The 20,301-nt window shown below is 41.8% G+C and overlaps 1 protein-coding gene across 1 annotated transcript; it reads right to left on the bottom strand.

Moving 5' to 3' along the window:
* Positions 1-1,112: 1,112 nt before the first annotated feature.
* LOC110977572 (folliculin-interacting protein 2-like) lies at positions 1,113-20,018 on the bottom strand. Its single transcript, XM_022231811.2, has 16 exons — positions 19,750-20,018; positions 18,562-18,591; positions 11,522-11,645; positions 11,152-11,295; positions 10,731-10,888; positions 10,345-10,424; positions 9,815-9,889; positions 8,780-8,940; positions 8,248-8,454; positions 7,624-7,796; positions 7,271-7,388; positions 6,834-6,886; positions 4,697-6,436; positions 4,397-4,565; positions 3,767-3,970; positions 1,113-3,402 (listed from the first exon to the last, which is right to left on the bottom strand). The coding sequence occupies exons 1-16, from the start codon at positions 19,842-19,844 to the stop codon at positions 3,148-3,150; spliced, it is 3,786 nt and encodes a 1,261-aa protein (XP_022087503.2). The 5' UTR covers positions 19,845-20,018; the 3' UTR covers positions 1,113-3,147.
* Positions 20,019-20,301: the final 283 nt, after the last annotated feature.

Here is a 20,301-nt window from a genome sequence, read left to right as displayed (position 1 = left end):
TGGTACAGACAGAAGACGGGCTGATTTTGAACTTTTAATGTAGGTACAGTACATCATGGCCCACCAGTGTGCATAACTGATGACAGAGAATGGTGCCTTGTGACATTGGCTCTTCCACTCAACAAGCATGTAGTGAACCTGACTATATTTCAGCTGAATGTGCACAATGGCAATGCGCATATGTACAAATAACACCTGTCACAATACTATGTATAGATATACATGTAGCCTAAAATAAGACCTATTTTGCTTTTTTCTTGAGCACTAAACTTCGGAGTTTCATTACGTTAATGAGAGCTATGTACATGTATGCATGTATTTATTCTGGACTACAGCCAACCAATGATTGGCAACCAAAACTTCAACTGTTCTCGTTCTTTCCGAGTGACTTCCTGCCAAATTGACTTACTGCCCGAATGAAAAGAGAACAGCCACACTTTGCATGCTGGCATCGTCACCGATTAGAGGTTTTGAAATTTTGTTGCTTTTTCTCCATAGCCATGAAAGCATTGGCACTTGTTATGAAAAAATAAATTTGAGGAAAAAACGAAATGTTTGAATGTTTTCGAGTGTTTCCATTTCTCTTACTAAAGTCAATGACTCAAGAGCTTTGCTAGAGGCAAAGCACCATGTGATATTTTCAGAACAGCAACTGCCTAAATGAAAGTATCAGTTATAGGGCGGAGTCAGGTCAAATAATTCACTATTCGAATGTTTGACCTTCAATTTGATCGAATTTCTGAATATTGAGTTGTGCGACCGGCAGATTGTTGAACAAACCGTGTACAAAATCAGTTGCAATAATGTACTCAGTTGTACATTATGATCAACGTAATAGCTTCTCACTTCCAACACTGTCTCCTGAGATGAACAAGACTTCTTGCTCTATTGTAAATTTCTATTCCTTTCAAATGGTTTAATGAATAATTTTGTAAAATTTCTGTCGCTTTGCATTTGAATCTGCTTGACTCAAGCCTCCATGTGCAATTTTTCTCATTTAAAAAACAAAAAAATTTCCTTTCCTTTTCATGAATTTTGCATTCGAATATTCAAATTCTAAAAATAATATTCAAATATTCGATAATCGAATATTGTTTCAGCTCACACAAATGTCTGATATTGAATATTTTATTCATTTTTTCAAATCATGATCACAGGCAATCTGATATACATAATAATGTTTGATGTTATAAATTAGTTGCTACAAAATTACTCCAGGAACTTAAGGGGCACAAAGTTATTTATCAATCATACTATGCGGAAACATAATGATGGCGAACATTTCAAAGTTCAGATGCTGAGGATTGATATCATTTTCTGATCTGCCCATTCTTCTGACCCATCTCTAACCCCATTTTAACACAAAATGTTAGTAGCCATCAACAAAATCTTGTATGGTCAAAAGTTCAAACTTACTATGGTGCTTTTTGGCCCACACGGTGCACAGATTTTCTCAAAAATGAAGTGCACACACATTTAACACTTTCCACACAATTCACCCATCAATTTCCTTCTAATGTTTAAGGACCCAATTAAATGAGGAAAAAAAAATTAGGATAAACAATTTTTGAGATCATACAAAATGAACCGGCAGCCAGCTGTGTTCACATTTATCAATAATTACACAATTTCAAAACAATAAAAACAAAAAAAAAAGAGAACTAAGTACAAATAAAAGTTCAGTGATTTGTCTTTGAGCAGCTTGAGAGTCGGAAAATTTTGATTATGAGAGAAGCGTTTCTTCGCTTTTACTCTCTTAAAAGACGATCAACAACCTGCAAATTAATGAGGAAATTATTAATACCGACCTGCTCAAGCATACACATAAATAACTTTTATCCACAAATATACATTTGAATTTTGCATTTTTATCTTCAATTGCAGCATGACATTTTCTTTACATCTACATCACACCTCCCCCATAAAACAGTTGTCTAAAGTCTCACTTCTATTTCAGGGTGCAATGTTGCTATTCTTCTTTCACAAATTCTGTAGATCCATTTTTTATATTTGCTTTGTTCCAACTTTACAACGGCTGTACAGAAATCCACATGGAGAAAACGAAATGAACCGACTTCTTAAAGTGGTTAATGCCATTTCTTGATGACAAAACGACATCCAAATTCCGTTGAAAAAAGTCTCTGAAAAGCAGAAATGGTTTGAACATGACCTTGGGAGAAATGCCTATCTTAAGGGGGGAACGTGCCATTTTCTATGGAAACAGACTGTGTCTAAATACCAGAACATTTTGGGGATAACTCCTCAAACTGGCCATGATCTTGGGAAAAACTGCTCATGCCTATTAGGACTTTACACTTATCCCAACAAAGATTTCAAGTTTGACAATGCTTCCCGAAACAGCTCCAACGTGTTGCTGTCATTGAGACAAATTAACAAATTGACTGCACTCGCCAAGTCACATGACCTATGGTGGGTATCAAACATCAACAAATCCCACAGCAAAGTGTGTTTTTGAGTAATCTTTACCCAAAAATAAAGCCAATTTATGATACTACCCAACAAATCTGCAGTTTGTAAATAGTACTGACTGGCGGCTTTATTTTTATTAAATAATACTTGTGACACACTTTGCTTTGCTATACTATAGGTCATGTGACTTAGCGGGCACAATCGGTCTATAATGGCTAATTTCTGGGTATTAAAAAAACAAGTTTCTGAAGAAAGTTTTGCTAATCAACTTCCTCCTTCAATCAAAGTTTACGGCAGGCTGATAAAAATATCCCTTTAAAAGATAAACAAAAGTTCCCGGTCATTTCCTGTCTGCATTTTAGGAGACTTAGTTCTTTATTCTTGTTTTTGCTTCATGTGGTAGACTTATCATTATTATTGAAAATATATAAATAACCTGAAAACCATTTCCCTTGTCACAGGAACCAAACTGACTTCAGTTCCAAACTCTGATTACCAGCTATTGAAACAACTGGCACGGCGTCAATACCACGATGCATTGGAGCAGTAGTTTAAGAGTCCAGGTTCCAGTTTTCGCCCATTCGACCTACAGTTATTGGAGACAGCTTTCTTTCAGTACAGGGTCAGGTAAAACAATTTTGAAACCAAATGCCTTGCTATCAATCCCATGATGCACCACTGCAGCGGTGCTCACGAGTCTGGTTCCAGGCCCCTCGCTCACAGACTGCTATCACTCAGCTTGGCCTTGCCGCCATCCAGTCTGATCTCATACAAATCCCGCAGCGCACTCCGGATGACGTTGGGTGAGTGGACGCTGACCACGCTCAGTAGCAGAGGCAGATCAGACGAATCCAATCCTAGGATTCCTGTCAGTTCCTTGGGACCAGCCCGAGGGTTCTGATCCAGGTAGGTCGCCAGAGCTGTGCTCTTGAAGTACACTTCTTGCAGCTGATCCTCCAGATGCATAAGGCACTATAAGACCAAAATATGAATAATTCATGACATGAATATTACATAAGAATCAGGTTTGCATATTCATTTAGATCCATAGACTGGTACATCTTGAAATTGAGATGAACTGGCCAAATATGTCGTCTGTGAACACATACTGATACGAACTACTTTATAAGAGAAAATAATTTTCATAACCTAGGTTGAGGACACTGATAAAGATTCGGGAAGCTTCATGCAATTATTGAGGAATGTCACTCAATTTCAAGAAATCATTAGCATTTAGCCTGTCATAAAAATAAGGCAAAGTTTTTGAAGGACAACGCAAAAGAGAAGGCCGCCCGGTTGTAGGCTTCTGAGGGAAAAGGAGGCATCTGTGACTTACAAAATCTGAGGGCATTCTCAGATGGCACATGTTCTCCACAGACTCCAGCAAGTCCCCGATGCAATCTGCGACGGTAACCTCCAAGGAGATGGCCCGGTCCTGAGATGGACTTCCCCTCTTGCTGGAGAGAAGTTCCACCGTCCAGCTGTCTGTGTCGGCCACGATGCAGACGGCTTCGGAGATGTCCTCATCTAGGACTGAGTGCTGTTGGACACAAACATCGATGAGATGTGAATGTGTGTACCATCTGGGGCCAAAATCACAGACATGATCAACATTTGCTGAGCGTTGAAAATACTGGCTTAGCTAAGATGTTCTCAGCTCATTCAAGGTTGGTTTTTGCTAATAGAGAATAGACTAGTCCCTGTTATTCATTTCACCAAGCTGCTAAGCGGAAGTTCTGATTAGCAAATCCATATGCCGAATACCTGTCACCAGAATCATACATCATAAGACACTTTGCTTGGTTACCCATTTTCAGCCAAGTTTTGCCATATTTTAAAGTTAGGCCCTTACTCCATGAAAAAAGCCTTATCAACTACGCTCTGTCCGACTAAATTATGGCTCTGGTGAACACATCCCCTTTGGACATTTTCACTGCTACGGATACATCTCCGTTCTGGTTGTTACCTGCGAGGACAGGACCAGGTCCGACAGCACCTGCTTACGGTCCAGCTCAGGCACCCCATGCAGGGCCATGTCTGGCATGTAGGTCTGGGAGTAACCACCCAGAAGGGATCGGCCAAAGTTGTCCACGTAACTTTCGCCGGGGTCTGTTTCCGGAGTGAGCGGTTCCGAACTGGAGACGATAAGACAAAGAACCCCTGAAATCAACACTCTGTCTTATGATGTTTCGGATTAAAAATAGAAACAAATTCTCATCAACTGATGCATATATTGTCAAACAACAAATTCAATTTGGAGACTTACAAAGCAATTGGGAGTTCTTCATGATCTGTTGGTGTCGTGTCGCTGTAACCTGACGAAGTGCTAGACCCAGCGGAGAAACATCTCTGGTACTTTCGGATGGGCGACCACATCTCGTGGCTTGATTGGTGCCGAACTGGGGTCTTCTGCTGCCCTCTACTACCTGGCCCTTCACTGAAAGGGGCTTGGCTAATCGCAAGCTTGCGTGGGGGCGTTGGATGGTGTGTAACAGCCGGACATGCGCACTCTGCTTCAGAACTATTACCAGAGAGTGGGTGCCCGAGTGGAAGTGTCTGCGACCATCTTGTGTCCGGTGCACCGTCATTGGTCGGTGTTTTTGCACTGAGGTCATTTGCATTTGTGTCTTCGGAAGAGGCTTCAGTCTTCGATTCTTTTGCCATCACGGCTTCCTGATAGGCATGGGCGAGCGGGCTGGTAAGTGGAAAACGTTTGTTCCGGCGCGGTACCGGGGGCGTCCCATCCAGACTCTCAGAGTCTGTGTTGTCGTTGGAAGGCACGGGCGTGGTGTCCACACTCAGGTTACCCAGATCCACGGTTGGGTACAGGTTTATAGTGGTCGGGGTTGGCGTCTTGGCTGATTCCTGAGGAGTGCGAGAGTCTTCAGGAGGTGATTTTGGAGTTCTATCATGGCCAGCCCGACTCTTTAAGTGCGATGGATCATCAAGGTTTACCTTCGTCGCCAATTCTGGACGATTGTGGACGGAAATGAGTCCAGCTTGCTTCTCAACCTGCACACTTGACCGGCCGACGGCCACTACATGCTCTCGTTTTGAGTCCAAGAATGCCTCATTGAAAGTCTTGGGACGTATGGGGAGATATTCGGAGGAAGCATCTTGGCTTTCAGTTGAAACGCCTCTCCCGACGGCAACGACACGCTCCCGTTTTGGCAAAAGCACATCCGTATCATTCAGTAGGACTGACGGCAGTGGTTTCTTCTCTCCAACTTGAGGAGGCCGTGAAATGCGAAAACTGATATCTCCATTTCTGATGGCCTCTTCGGAAGTGGCTGACATGATCGCCTGCAGATCGGGATACAGTCCTCCAGAAGCTGACCTGTTGAGATTTCCGGATAGACCATCAGGCAGTGTGTCGTTCAAGTTCCCAGTAGAAAGACTTCGTATGGCATCCTGCCCAAGCAGCCCTTGGCCTCTGAACTTTGACCCGAGGGCACTTCCTCCTTGCCACCAATCGGGCAAACTTTCTGACGGGTTTTTAAACTGCTCTGCACTTTGTGTATCCTCCTCCAAATTGGTCTTGGCATTCTCTTCTTCCTTGGCAGGCAACGGCTGTTTGCTTGTACAAGCCAATGTGGGTGCATCTGCTGGCAAAACTTCATCAGTGTCTGCTCTATTGGTGCACTTTCCAGTTCCTCCCTCTGTGCTCAGAACAGCTCCAGGGTCCACTCTCTCCTCAGACTCGAGCAGTCTCTCACATGAGCTCTCCAGCCCACTATCAGCTGAATCAGAGAACAACATCCCCTCCGTTCTGGGAATGGCCTGGGCTCCTTCTGCACTCTCTTTGATTGGATCAATCCGTTCCAGCTCCCAAGTATCCTCGTATTCCATGTAGATCTTCTCCCGCTGTTCGGGCATCTCATGAACCTCACTGCAGCGGATGAAGTAGCTGAGGATGTACAGGAGGCGGCAGACCACGTCGGCACGGCGACCAACCACAATCGTCTTGGCGACCTTCACGGGGAAGCCGATAGCCCCATAGATGTCCCTGGGAGGAAAATGTGAGCCAACATGTCAAGAAAAAATATCGATCAACCAAACACTGTCAGCATTGATTAAGATTCCACTCCATGTGAGAAAGCTGAGCTGTATTGGTAATTGTCCAATTTCCTGGCTTGAAGCAGTGCTGGCCGATTGACAGCTCAAGCAAATTTGATAAGCATGGCTTGACGGAGAGGTTCCTTGACAGGCTGCGACATTGATAAATCATTCAGACATTTCTAATGAAAACCTCACACTATATTCGCCGTGCACCCTTCAAGATAACCGAGAAGATAGTTTTTGTTTGATGCAAAAGGTGTCTGACACCTGGGCAGCGAAAAGGTTAAACACTCGATGAGTGATGGATTACTAACTTTATCCCCTTCACCTGCACTGAGACTTACCCGAGCTGAGCCCAAAGTGGGTTGTACGGATGTGACTTGGCGAGCATGTCCAACTGAAAGGGAGATAAAAAGTCAGAACTGTTACAACGAATAACATCAATTAATCCTGATAGGTATCGCGTGGCTGAATGGGGATCTGGAAGTCAACATCATGTAGAGACAGGGTAAGACAACCGTCTGTGACATGCTGTTTTTCTGCCCCAGTGACCTCGTCCAAACTCAGATATTACCATGTGCTCAAGTTGGCTTAACGATCAATGCTGAGAAAGAAACTAATCACTATTGGGAAAGCAGAATCATTTTTGACGGCGCCACATTTTCTCAAATAAAGATATCCGTGATGTCGGCCTATTCGTGTAGGTTTCTCACAGTGAGCCCTCAAGGGGTAACCTGGCCCAAATTGCCGTGCTACTGTGAGAGCGTGCCGATTGACTTACCAGAGTTGAGGAGTGCTTGTCCAAGTAGGCTCGGCTTGGCGTGGCTTCGGCCGGTACCACCGTGGGCACCCAGGCCAGATGGTGCATGAGCACGGCTGTCAACAGACGACTGAAGAAACTAGGGGAGAAAAAAAACACAAGTGGAGCATTACTCTTACACACTTGATTACACCAAGGTTACACTGATGTGACACTACAATGAAATTGGTATTACCCTAAGGTTAGAGCAAGCTTACACTAAGGTTATGCCAAGACTTCAATGAAGTTACACTAGGATTACACTGAAGTTAAAATGGGGTTACACTAAGGTTACACTCAAGTTACACTGGTGAGGGGTTGCGAGAGTGGCTTACAAGTTTGTCAGCTTGTTGTTGTGGGATTCCAGCTCAGCTACAATCTCGTGCATCAGGTGCTCACACAGGTGACCTCGTTGCATCTGATAGGTCATCATGTTGAGCCAAATGGGCCGTTGGATGCGGGGAGCACAGTACAAGGAATAGACGACTGAACGAAACTCATCAAGGGCCTACAGAATGCAGAGGCAAAAGACTTTCTTTTGAAAGGTGTAAAAAGACCAACATCATCTTCTGACACATTAAACTGAGCGTCCTTGATTGATTCAGAGCCTTGCAAGGCATTGGTGTAAATGAGCCAATCTTTGACTATGTGCTGTAAAAGTCCTTTGAGCAATGAACAACCTTCTCTCTTATTGAAACAAGGAGTCCCTTTAACCATAATCTTCTCACATCCTTCAAAATCCACCAGGTTTTGGGGAACTTTGCAGGACTGAGGAAGACAGAACCCAAACACTGTTCATTAACCTGGAGCTTGATGGTTCTTGCAGGTTCAAATAGCAGGAATGCGCATGTGGTTTAAGACCGGGGAGACTTTTGGAGGATTCGGGCTACAAAGTACCGACAGCATTAAGGTTAAGTTCTGCTGAAGAAATAATTTAGACATTTTCTTCACTCTCTTACGTCCATGATGGGTGTAATAAACATCCTCCTCTGGTAGGTCAACGCCTTCTCCACGGCCAGCGTAAGACGGTGAAAGTGGCCCTCAAACAGTGTGAAGTGAGAGAAGAAGAACGTCTGGAAGTGTCTACTGCGATATTGGTCCGCCTCCTCAGGCAGGGAGATAACCACACCCAGCCCAATCTTCGGATGTCGTCTTCTGTTCATGGGCTGACAAAAATGACGAGACAGGAAAAAAAATATCAAATAAAGCAAATATATGAACGGCTGGACATTTAGCCTCAAGTCTTCCAGTTTTCATTGAACAACTCTACCAAGAGCCTTCACATTCTCTCGTACAGAGGGATTTGAAGGCATGACTTCAAGACTAGGGGTCTTGTGTTGGTCTTGTGATAGTCTAAAGGGGTCTCTACTAAAATTACTATTGACAAATGTGTTCATGTAAAAGTTGAAGTGTTTTGAAGCCTTCACTCTAAAGAGGGTTACCTGAGTTCAAATGCTTCCCAGAACGTTGGAAAAGTGCGGCTCTACGTACCTCGTCCACCAACAGTGTCTCAAGTGATGACTTCCGCCGCACTCCATGCTCCATACTGGTGACTTGATTGCGCATCCAACGCCGATGAAAGCTGTTAGACTGGCTGCTGGAGACGCTGCTTCCTGGCGAGGGAAACGGGGTCAAGAAACTACTGCTGGATCCTGCAGGTCAAAAGGTCAAAGTTGAAGGCTCAGTATAGATGACAACATGGTCAGAATTTGCAAATCAATCAAAACATTATTTAAAAATGAAACTTTTTTCTCAACTGTTCTCTACATTCTTTGAACTGTCGAAAGAAAACATTAAAAAGTGCCTATGGATTAGCGGCATATAAGGTAAAATTTGGATGGCAAAACGTACTTCACAAAATTATATAAGGTTCAGTAAGAAAGATATTCCGACAGCGTGTCTTATCTTCTGGAAATTTTTTTTACTTTTCCCTCTTTTTCGTGCAGAGGTGTTGGGGGAAATGACACATCCATCAAGTTTATTAATCATCCGACGATACACATCTCCCCCAAAATAAGCAGCAATTAACAGCCACAATCCTACGGATTTCCCTGCCAGCCATATCCTATCGTCTTCAACCCCAACGTCCATGACTCACTCATGAATCACAAGTCTGGTTATTTTTCCCGCACGAAGCCGCAGACTGATCTTGTTTACAAATAAGCGTCCAGCGATCCACATTCCAATGGCATTAGCTTCCAACATGACTGTGACTAGTGTAACATTGAGCAAGGCACCGCTTCTTTTGATGATTTTGGGTGCTTCCTTTCAGCCCAAAAAGCATTTGTTAAAGTTGCACATGACTTAGAGGCAAAAACCATAATCTTTATTTCTTGTGAGCTCAGTATTACATGATCTATCGGTTATTTCCTTACGGTAAATTGCAAAAGCATGTGGCTTGACCTCGGGGACTGCAGAGCTTAAAGGATTTCTCAATATTTAAACGAGTGCAGAAGTTCTGCCACAGTAAGTGTTCGTGAGGTGACAGTTTGTGTGATAAAGAAATAATTTCAGTGCTGAACCTACCAGAGACAACCCCACTGTCTTCATCAATGCTGCTATAGGGTGAAGAGGGAGGAACCGCAACAGGCAGACTGTGGGCTGTTGAGAAGAGATCGTGAAATCGTGTGATATTCTTGAAGGCGGCTTTGTCAAAATGTGTGGTTAAGATGAAATGAACTGCTCTATGAAATGCGGTTTGACTACAGTAATGATGGCTTTATATTGATCAATTAAACCGCTTGAACCACAATATGGTAAACTAGGTTGCTTTCAATGTTACTTGGGTTGGGAGAGCTGGGTGGAATGTTTAGATTGTCTCTTGGGTTATAGTTTGGGTTTGACTGGGTATGACAGGGTGGGTTACTTTAATTGGAATGGGAACAGCTGGGTACCACTGGGTGGATCATTACTTGACAGTGGTTCCTTGACGGGGTAATTAGGTTGCTTCATAGTGGTTACTTGATTGGGTTGCACGAGGCACAATAGGGTGGTTTGTGCTATGTGCGACAAGGAGAGATGGGTTCCACTAGGTGATCCACTTGGTCATCACTCACCAATGGTTTCCCTAGCTGGGCTCTGTGTGCGTTGTGGGACCATCAATTCCACAGGAGCCAGGCTGATATTATCTTGATCCCTGGGGAAAATAACATTTTTTCTTAAAGAAAATCAAAACTAAGAGAGACATGTCTCATGACAGAGACATGCAACAAAAACTTTGCTCCGCGCTTCCAAATGGGTGTACCGATGTCCAAGGTAAATGTAAATGTACTTTTTAACAACCAGGTAATTTACTCAGAATTACTTTCACACAAACTGTCCAATCAGGATACTTTAAAAATTATCCTGTACCAATGCCTTCTGTCTGAGGATGGCTGGGTACAGGCAACCAATGTCAGGAAAATCCTGAAGGGCTAAGGTTAGAGATATTGTTCAAACTTACAAGTTTTCTTTGGGACGTAGGACGAAGACCTGCGACAGCATGAGCTCAGGAGGTGATTTGATAGTGTGAACTTTAATCGTTGACCCTCGGTATGCCATGGCCACTGACCCGTACATCATTTCCCCGAGAAGTTTGATATCCGGGCTTGGACGTAAAAACTACAACGTAAAAAGGGAAATTCTTGTAACTGAGTAATGTGACATTTTTATTCAGAATCAGATGTTGCTAACTAAAATATGAAAGATGGTTACCAACCAAAATATTGCACAAGGCATATGGATTGTAGCTGGTTTCCTGCTATGTTTACTTATCACTCAAATCTGCCAAACAATTTTGGAATGGTCAGAACTTTACAAATGTGATCCCTGCTGACATGACCTTATGACCTTTCATCTAAATTTCCAAGATGTCCAACACTCACTACGTATTTGCTGTTCGTCTCGCCCCCTGAGTTTGGGCTACCAGTGGTCTCCGATTGCTGGGTCTCCAAACGGTGGCTCTTTCCACCAGCGTTGCTGCAAAGCTTCCGGCCAAAAACACGCGGTTGTCCCTTGGCAGGTGAGGACTGTTAAACAAGTAAACATATAACCACCAAAACAAAACCAACTTTAAACATTATCTTCTAAACAATATTAACCATGTTTCAATTTGAAGAAGAGAACTAGAATGACATAACAAGTGCATGTAAATGTAGCTGGTATACATGCTTTGATTGCCAAGCATTTATTTCTGAAGCTGTCTGGCTATTTAACCTTCTTTTCACTCATTTTACAACACTGTTTCCCCCTCACCTCCACTTTCTTTTCATTCTTCTTGATGGCTTTGGAATCAAAGAGAAGCTTGCGTCCCTTCAGGTCGCATTCGTTGAATACAATAAGCCTGATCTGGTCTTGGTCAAACTCGGGAGTTTGCCAGCTGCAGAAAAAACAAAGAAGGGAACTCCATCTTTAGCTTTAATTTATCTGTAAAAAAACATCCATTGTAGATTGGCACAAATTAAGCAGGTCACTGCTCACCACAAGAAACATCACCTTTGTAAGTGCAAATTTTTTTCCCAAAACTGGCTCAGCGTTGGTGATTTTTGATTGCAATAGTAGGCCCCAACAAGGCATGTGCCGTACCTGCAACAAGCCTGCGCCATAGATTCAAGCATCCATTCGTCCAAGACATTATGATTTGCAGCTGACTGTCCCCTGAAGTCTGAGAAGCCCACCCTTGACAACTTTCCAATAAGGCACTTGAATGTGTCCCATTTGCTCGGAGGTGGATCGCAAATCTCCCTCCGGATGGTCGACTGCGACTTCTTCAACATCTTCACGACAGTCTAAATTCTGTTTGTTGATTTTTTTCCTCGAAACTGCTTGGCAATATTTTAGAGTCTTATCCAACTCTCCAAACTTCTTTGTTTAATAACAAGCTTGACTGGCGTACCACTTAGATTGTACTTTTAATATTGCTGAGCCATGCAGTTAAAATGTTCTGTATCCCCTTTCAATGTCTACACAATTAATTTTAGCGGTTACTTTTTCCTCTCATACTGACACAGGAAAGAATGGTCAGTCATGTGTATTGCACACACCAAATTATAAACAAAAGTTTGAAATTAGACAAACCTTTTTTTGTGAAGTAATTTATTAATACCAGTGAGTGCCAATTCACCAAAAAAAGTGAATCACCCATGGAGGAATCAAAGAGAGCCACAAACCAGTAACAAGATTTCATGGCACGGAGCCAACGCAACGCATCTCCGCCATGACTCAGAAACACAAGACACGAAGCGTTGTGCGCAATGACGCGGCACTCTCGTTTTTTCCTCGCCCGTGCTGGAAGTGCAACCGGCCAGAGGTGACCACATTTCACCACAACGTGGAAATCCCCACTTTGACTTCGGTGTCGTTCATCGCCAAGGTCAGGTGACGACAAGAAAGAGGAGACTCTCGACAAGTAGAAAAGGAGACCAGTGAAGACAAGTCCCAATGAAACCAGTGATAAATATGACAAATTCTACAACACTAAGGTATCGGACCTTAGTCATTCCAAGCAAGAGAGCTCTTAAACATCACATGGTTTAGATCATCTGCTTCCATTGACCTCATCAGGCTCATGATGACCACCAGTTTGTTCCAGAAATTCTCCACAGCTTGAATCTTATCAGTCACGTCAGAACTTAGCTCAAGACAAGTGGAGAGAGTGCACGTACATGTACGGAATACAGGAGGATAAATTAACTCATAAAATGCACGTAATCTGGGTCCTATCAGCCTCAATCTGTTAATTATTTGACTTCAAGTGTACACTGTCACAATATAATGTCTCCCACACTGCCAAACCTCATTTGTCATTTTCCCAGTTTTTTGCACAAGCTTAACGACACTTCTGCCGAGTTCCTTCAGAGGACCCTGATTTGAATTTTGCATTTGCATTCAGGTCTTGTACCACGATAACTGCACAAGTTACCAAGGATACTGTACGTGGGTAACTCACTGACATGGGTCGTACATGTATGTTTATAACTCAATGCCTAATACCCTACCTGTAATTAAAACTACTGCTTTCAAAATACTGAATAGGGAAAATATTTTGAAATGTAATGCTATAACAAAACTTCCCTTCAAAACTCATGAAAGTCCAATCGTAATTCAGCTTTGTTAACTTTCTAACTTCATTCAAAAGCTGTTTATTCAACACTTGATTTTGAAGGTAGTTTTGTTTTCAGAAAGAAAACTATTTCTAGTGGAGCCACATGAAATGCAAACTTACATGTATACAACTTTGGAATACATTTCTCTGATCACTGATAAAAAATAAGCTACAGAACATGTAATAAAAAGAACTTTTGTCAAGCTTTACTGATGGTGTTGCTGGGTGTCCATTACTTGCATGAACGGTAATCAGATTTTCTGAAAAGGGAATTACCAGTGCACGTTCTTCAGAATTCTCTGAGCACATTTCGATCGACTGGCATAATATCAGCAATACTAGGGCATGATGTTCCACATGAACGCACTTAACACAACCTCTGCCCAATCAGTTGTGGGTTGAAAAGTTCAGTGTCTCCTTGCATGCACACAGCGAGTATGTACATGCACAGTACATGTACACTGCACACTGTACATGTACATACATTACGAACGCCCACACACATCAATTATCCTTGTGTGCCCATACTGACAGTCTTGTGACTTAACCACACAATGAATCTCCCCTCACGTGACTGCTGCCTGTGCATGGTTTATCTGAACCATTCACTGGCATGTGATTTGGCAAACCTTTTCGGTGGCACTGCGCTGTTTCCCGCCCGGAGTTTATACAAGGAAAAAAAACCTCGAAGAAACTTTCAACTCTTTAAACAAAAAAGCAATATTTCAAAGAGGCTTACATGTACATGTGAATAACTGGCTGTGACGGGTCCTCATTCATTTCAAACATAATGAGACAACACTTTTATACACAGATTCCCTAGATGTGTCATCATGTTTCAATTGGTCCTCGATGACACATACATCACATCTCCTTTTTTTTCTAACATTTTACGGAGTACAAGACAGACATTGCTTGAATGTAAATTTTGGTCTCTTGCACACCGACATGCTTGACAGACATGTACATGTAATGAAAAATACCATTTACAGTAAACTGAGAAAATCAAAATTCAAGCATACCACGACAATTGCTGCTTTATGTGCAACTAACAAAATTGTTAAATCCTCATATTCCTTGTATTGTAAAACCATAAATGAGAGGTTTGGGGGTTTTATCAGACCCTCTAAAACACTTTGTGAAGTGTAAAATGTTTTTCAGTAGGTAAAATAAAAGTGACCCTACATGAACTTAACCGCTACACTGTACATCCACTGCAGAAGTATTTGAACGAGGTGAATTGCCGTGCTCAGAAAAGTTACAATAAACACAAGCAACTTACTAAAGAGTGAATGGCTGACGGACAACAAACAATTCCAGGAGAAAGGTGAGGATACAGACAAACAAAATTTGTGTCAAGCCAGCCAAATTTGAAACAGGAAGTACCAAAAGTCAAGTCCTTCCGTGTTTTAGTTGAAACCGACAGGAAAACCAAAGAGAAGATATGTACAAAGTCAACGGAAAGTCAGGAAAGATGAGAAAAAAATCTACACAAAAAAATCTGGAGTCTACAGAAGCAACTCAGGAAAGTCAATAAGGTGTAAGCTGTGCTTTTCTCACCAAGAGTATTGAATAAAACAATGACGGACTTCAGTACTGCAGTGTGACCTTTGATCAATTCATGGCATTGAACCAGCCGCACCCCAGTAACCAGCATGGTCAGTGTGTGACCACAGGGAGACCCTAGGTTGCCGGGCAGGCTCCAAACTGCCTGCTAGGCGGAATCACAATTTACATGCCCAGACATTATTCTCTGCTATCACATACTGAAGGGTTTGAAAAACATCAGGATAAAAGCCAAAATCAAGTCTGTCACCTTCAATTTCGGAGAAATCTCATGGAGTGGGACCATCAGGTTCCAAAATGGCAATGGGCTTTGCTGCTAGTTTTACAAATGATCATTTTAGAAGAGAAACATCTTCAAAAATCAATGGTTAACCCAGTAAAAATTGAAAAGAAGAAGAAAGATAGCAAACTAAGCTTTAATTTGAAGCATGCCTTGAAAAACTGAAAAAATGTTGAGCATTTTTTTCCTGGCTTTTTTTTTTGGGGGGGGGGGTACACGTACATGTATGTATCATTGTTATCCAAAGGAAACAAACCCCACTGTTTGCCCTCTGACAGTAAAGTTTAACTTCCTTGAATGTCACATGCACTTTGGTAAATTAATCATCTGCACTTTCTCTGAAAATGCCATCACGTGCACTGACAGCGGCCTAAATTCTGGCAAATGTATTCATCAGCTGTCTTGACCATAAAGAGATCGGTCACCTGAAACCTAAACAAAATCTCAGAATTCAAGTGCATAACCTGAAAAGAATGCAGAACCATTTTCCAAACTCAAAGTAAGCTTCATCAGACTTTGTTTTATTTTAAATGTTACGATAAAGATATTCAAAAGTTTAATTTATGCAAAGTGTACCTTTTGTATCTGTTTTATACCCTTTAAGTTCGAACTGAAACTATATTCATCATGAAACAAGATATGGCTATAAAGTGGGATATGTATCAAAAATTTAATATCACATCTGGAAAGGGAAACAGCACTCATTGTGTGAAGAGCTTATTGAAACTACATTAAGACAGTGGTTTTGTTTTTAGTCGAAAAAGGACTGAAACACATGGAAATGTGTAGTTTTGTTTTCTGAAGATTTCAAACATGGATAGCAAAAGTCAGAGAACATGCGTGTAATTTCTCAAAGACAATTTCGGTCTGAGTACGGAAAGCCGTGAAAACTGTTTTAAGTCTAACTGAAAGTGGTGAGATTTGTAGCAACATACATGTACTTACTCCTGAAAGTAAGTCAAAAAGAGCAAATTCATGATTTGGAATGTGGAAATCCTGTGAAAACTGCTACATTAATTCTCTCACGTACATCAGGTTTACATTTCAGAAACAAAACCGATAGACTATGATGTGAAACAGCAGAAGTTTACTCAAGAAATAAAAGACAGCAGAAGGATTTTCTTGAACAGTAACCGACTCCAACAAGCGTAAACAACTCTTATACAACTGCCATGGTCTCTTTTTCAGAGGGAGTTACCGGCAACAAAACATCACAAGATCATGAGCCTTGATGGTCATGCATAAATCATTAGACCAGCCCTTGCATAACCAATCAGTGTTGTTGTACATGTACATTCTTTTTGGGGTAGGGTCTTAATGGCATTAGGTGGGGGTACCCATTAAATTTACAATTATCAAATATGCAGGTGCTTGTTGATCATTAACAGCTGTATAAATAAACACTCTTCAACCCAGAACTTATCTGCTGTTGACTTTGTGAGTTTGCATTGCCTGTCACATGCCACTGACACTCCAGCAATGCCACTGTTATCAGACGTGGTTCAGTGCACGTGCTAGCGGCCATTTATTGACACGGTCAAGCGCTCATTTAGTACATGATGGGCACTGCAATGATTAAGGGATATTATACAATTTCTACGCAAAAGTGGTACAACCTTAACAGGAGGAAAGGGGAAAATTGTGTAATTCAACCTTATCAGTTGGTTTACACTCCTTGGGCATGGGGCCAACAGCACCATTTGTCACGAGACTAGGATGCTTTGCACTATCAGATCTGCATACTTGCTGTTGAGGGCGCTGTGGGGCTCACATTCAAAGCAACATCAGTATTACCCTCAACTTTGCGCAAGCAAAAAAGTGTGATTTATTATGATTATTATGATTAACTTCCAATCAACAGGGATGTGATTGGACGAGCATGAAAAACCCTGAAACTGTGAGAGTGAAGTGCAAAGCCAATACAGCGTGAGGTCTAGGGTCTGCTTAAGGGCTCCATAAAATTTTAAAGTCTAGATGCTCTGTGGGGCATTCTAAGCCTCTCTGGAGCACGTTTTAAGCAAAAATATTTTGAAATTACTGCCCCTTGTGAAGTTAATTTTGTATTGTAATTTTAGCAACTGTGGACAAATCAAACATTAATATTTCTTATTTCATTTTGTTTAAGCATCTCAGTCCACTCTTAAGAAAAATGTGAACTTTTTTCAGTTGTTTTTGCAAAAATGTGTTCCACTAAAACAAAATGGGACTTGATGTCATCATTGCAGAAAGTGCAGAGCACTTTTCCCGCGATTGCTGGTTTAACAAAACTCAGGCTTAACTGCACTTTCAGGCCGTCTACCATGACATGCTCTTCCAAACAAATTCATTTAAATTTACCGGTGACGTGCTTATCTAGCTTTCTTGCTATCAAGTCTCCTTTTGAGAGAATTTCCCCGTAGAACTTGGAGAGCGACATGGTGTCTCTGACGTTGTAAACTGTACATCATGTGCACTCATGATGTACACTCATGTGTGTGCAGTTAAATCGTGTGCGTACAGTTTACACAGCGGTGTGCGTACGTACGATGCAGCTGGGCTCGATATGAGTGCCAGGTTTCACATTTTACTCATAAAATGCACGCGATATACCAATCTTGTAAAACCTCGTTCTCAGGCACGAGGATATGTGAGGGACAGTAAATTGTATACGAGTATATTGTAAATATAATGCTGACATACGAGAAAGTTTGACGCGTCAAGTGAGTTTACTCTTTCATTAATTTTGGCATGCATGCGAATACGATATGAATATTTAATTAGCATGTTGCACCCCCCATTTTCTCAACGGATTCGCGCGCTTCACGAGGGTCAACTCTTGAGGCCTAAAAAAACGGATTTAAAAAAAAACCTGGAGAAATCACATCCCTTAATCAAATGTGAGGAGAATATTTTCCGCTCACTTTTGACGGTTGCCTGCCAATGAATTCTGTAAGGAAAAACACTGCAGATGAAAACAGCCTGGAATCGCCTAACGATGCGATCATTCAGAATGGCTTACATGCACATGTCCACCAGTACCTCCAATGCTCCATGCAGAAGTACAATAACAGTGTGCAAGTAAACATCCTTGATAACTTCTTGAAACAAGACCACCTCACCACAGCCAAAACCAAAAAACCTGAATTCTTTAACCCTAACCGCCAAGCATATTGATTGGCTTACACTACACAGTACTACAAAATACTAAGTAATAGTCTGAGCCTGAAGGACCTAGTGCAACAAATTACTACTTCTGGCTAGGTTACTTCCAAGTAACAAGTTTTCATTTTCTGGTGGCGGATAATATCTGTACAGTTGATGGAACTCTTTCCTAGAAGACCTATCCATAATAACAAGTAAACTCACCTTTTGTATGATGCTAACGCTTCTGGTGATCTAGAAATGAGAAATCAAAAAATTTACCATACACTTGTATCAAAAGTCAACTCTCACCAGACCTATCAAAAAGCTACCGGGATAAGCCAACAGTAATTTCTGATCAGAAGCAATAAAAAAAGGAAACCGGGCATGTTGAGATATCAGAATTTCCTATTTACAGCAATAAATTACAATGAGGGTTCACCTGATACAAAAAGGGTTGACCTGATACAAAAAGGGTTCATCTGATACAAAAAGGGTTGACTGCAAATGGGCAAATATTACAAAGGGAAAATGCTGTCGACAGTTTCGCCTCACCCTAATTTGAGAACTCAAAGTCACTACTTCGTCATACTCCAAGTGACTTTGAGTCAACACGGTTTACATGGTGTTGTAATGCTCTGGGGTTGTGGAATAAATTTTTTGGTAAAATAATACAACATTTTTAGTGGCTGGGAGATTTTTAAGTCTTGGTATCTGTCACAGCCACATGTTGCGCATCAACACGTCCCGCCCAACGGGTGTTTACCAGTCACAGTTGCAGCCAGGATGGTCCCACGACGAAAACAACACAAGATGTCATCCTTCGCCACAGAAAATGGCCAAACCAAGATACAGAGCAGGCGCAGTTATTGGTGAGCTTGACGCATGCACAGTCTGATAAACACGAACAGCATGAACAGAGTGGCAATCATCGGGTGGAAGCGAGAAATTGGTGTGCAAAAAGCTTTTTTTTTTCAAAAATACTCCGTCTCATGCTCTGAAACTTTGTTATCATAGCTTTCTTACACCTGTGAACCATTTCACCACAAAAATTTGATTCCAAAACCCCATAGCGTTACAACACCAAGTAAACCGTGTGTTGGCTCAAAGTCACACAGAGTACATGTATGACGGAGTAGTGACTTTTGAGTTCTCAAAGCAGCCTAACCCCATAAAAATAAGAATAGGCCGTGATAGGCAAAAATTTAATTGGGACATTTCTTTTGGTTTTGTTGAACTCCCATCATCTGATTATGCCCTTCTCCGTTACACAAAATAACAGCCATGTATGGTCAAGAAATGTCAACGATATACTTATATGCTTAACGTAAGATTTTCGTTTCAGGAATGGCATAATATTAATCATGATGAACTGAACAAGATCTTCTGACTTTTGTATTGCACTGTACTTACGAGAAATTGTATTCCTTTTTGTGCGAACGACAAGGTCGAAATCCCCACCGTCCTTTCTTGTCACGGTGCGGGAAAATCCGTCGGTATAACGCCATGATACCATGGTCCTCTGGTACCTCCCAACTTACGGAATATCTCCAGATACTTTAGAATTCGCGATCATCATCTTGGCACATATGTCGACATCCGTCTCTCCATAAACTCATTTATTGACATTTCTTACTTCTGTTTTGCAATTCGGACCAGTCATCACATCACATGACTGAACTGCGTTGTGTACTGCTAAGAGTCTGATCCCTAAATAGGTTTGGCTCTAACCCCGTGGTTTTGGGCTTGCCGTGGTCTGGGCTCTAGGCCAAGGGAGAAAGAGCTACACAGAATGGTTTCCAGAGTTCTCTAGCTAACTACAGTCGTAAAGATTATTTGCGGTTAGAACCAGTCTTCCGCTTGTCACGAGACAGGTTTTTCACCCAGGGTCAAAATTCTTCAGCCAAGGGCATTTGCCTTATTAAGTGCAGGGGTAGAGAAAATTGATAATTAAAAAACTACGCA

Source organism: Acanthaster planci, linkage group LG19 (genome assembly GCF_054643075.1).
Source record: "Acanthaster planci isolate LZ-2023a linkage group LG19, COTS_SCS, whole genome shotgun sequence".
NCBI lineage: Eukaryota > Metazoa > Echinodermata > Asteroidea > Valvatida > Acanthasteridae > Acanthaster > Acanthaster planci.
The sequence above is the reverse complement of the archived record's forward strand: the minus strand, read 5'-3'. Positions and strand labels throughout refer to the sequence as shown.

What these genes read in the sequence shown, in the direction of transcription:
- LOC110977572 (XM_022231811.2), bottom strand. Translation starts at nt 19,844, where the DNA reads ATGGCGTTATACCGACGGATTTTCCCGCACCGTGACAAGAAAGGACGG. An exon ending in GCGTTAGCATCATACAAAAG is followed by an intron (nt 11,646 to 18,561) that starts GTGAGTTTACTT and finishes TTTTTTCTGCAG; the next exon opens with CTGGCAAACTCCCGAGTTTG. An exon ending in CTACGTCCCAAAGAAAACTT is followed by an intron (nt 10,425 to 10,730) that starts GTAAGTTTGAAC and finishes TATTTTCCCCAG; the next exon opens with GGATCAAGATAATATCAGCC.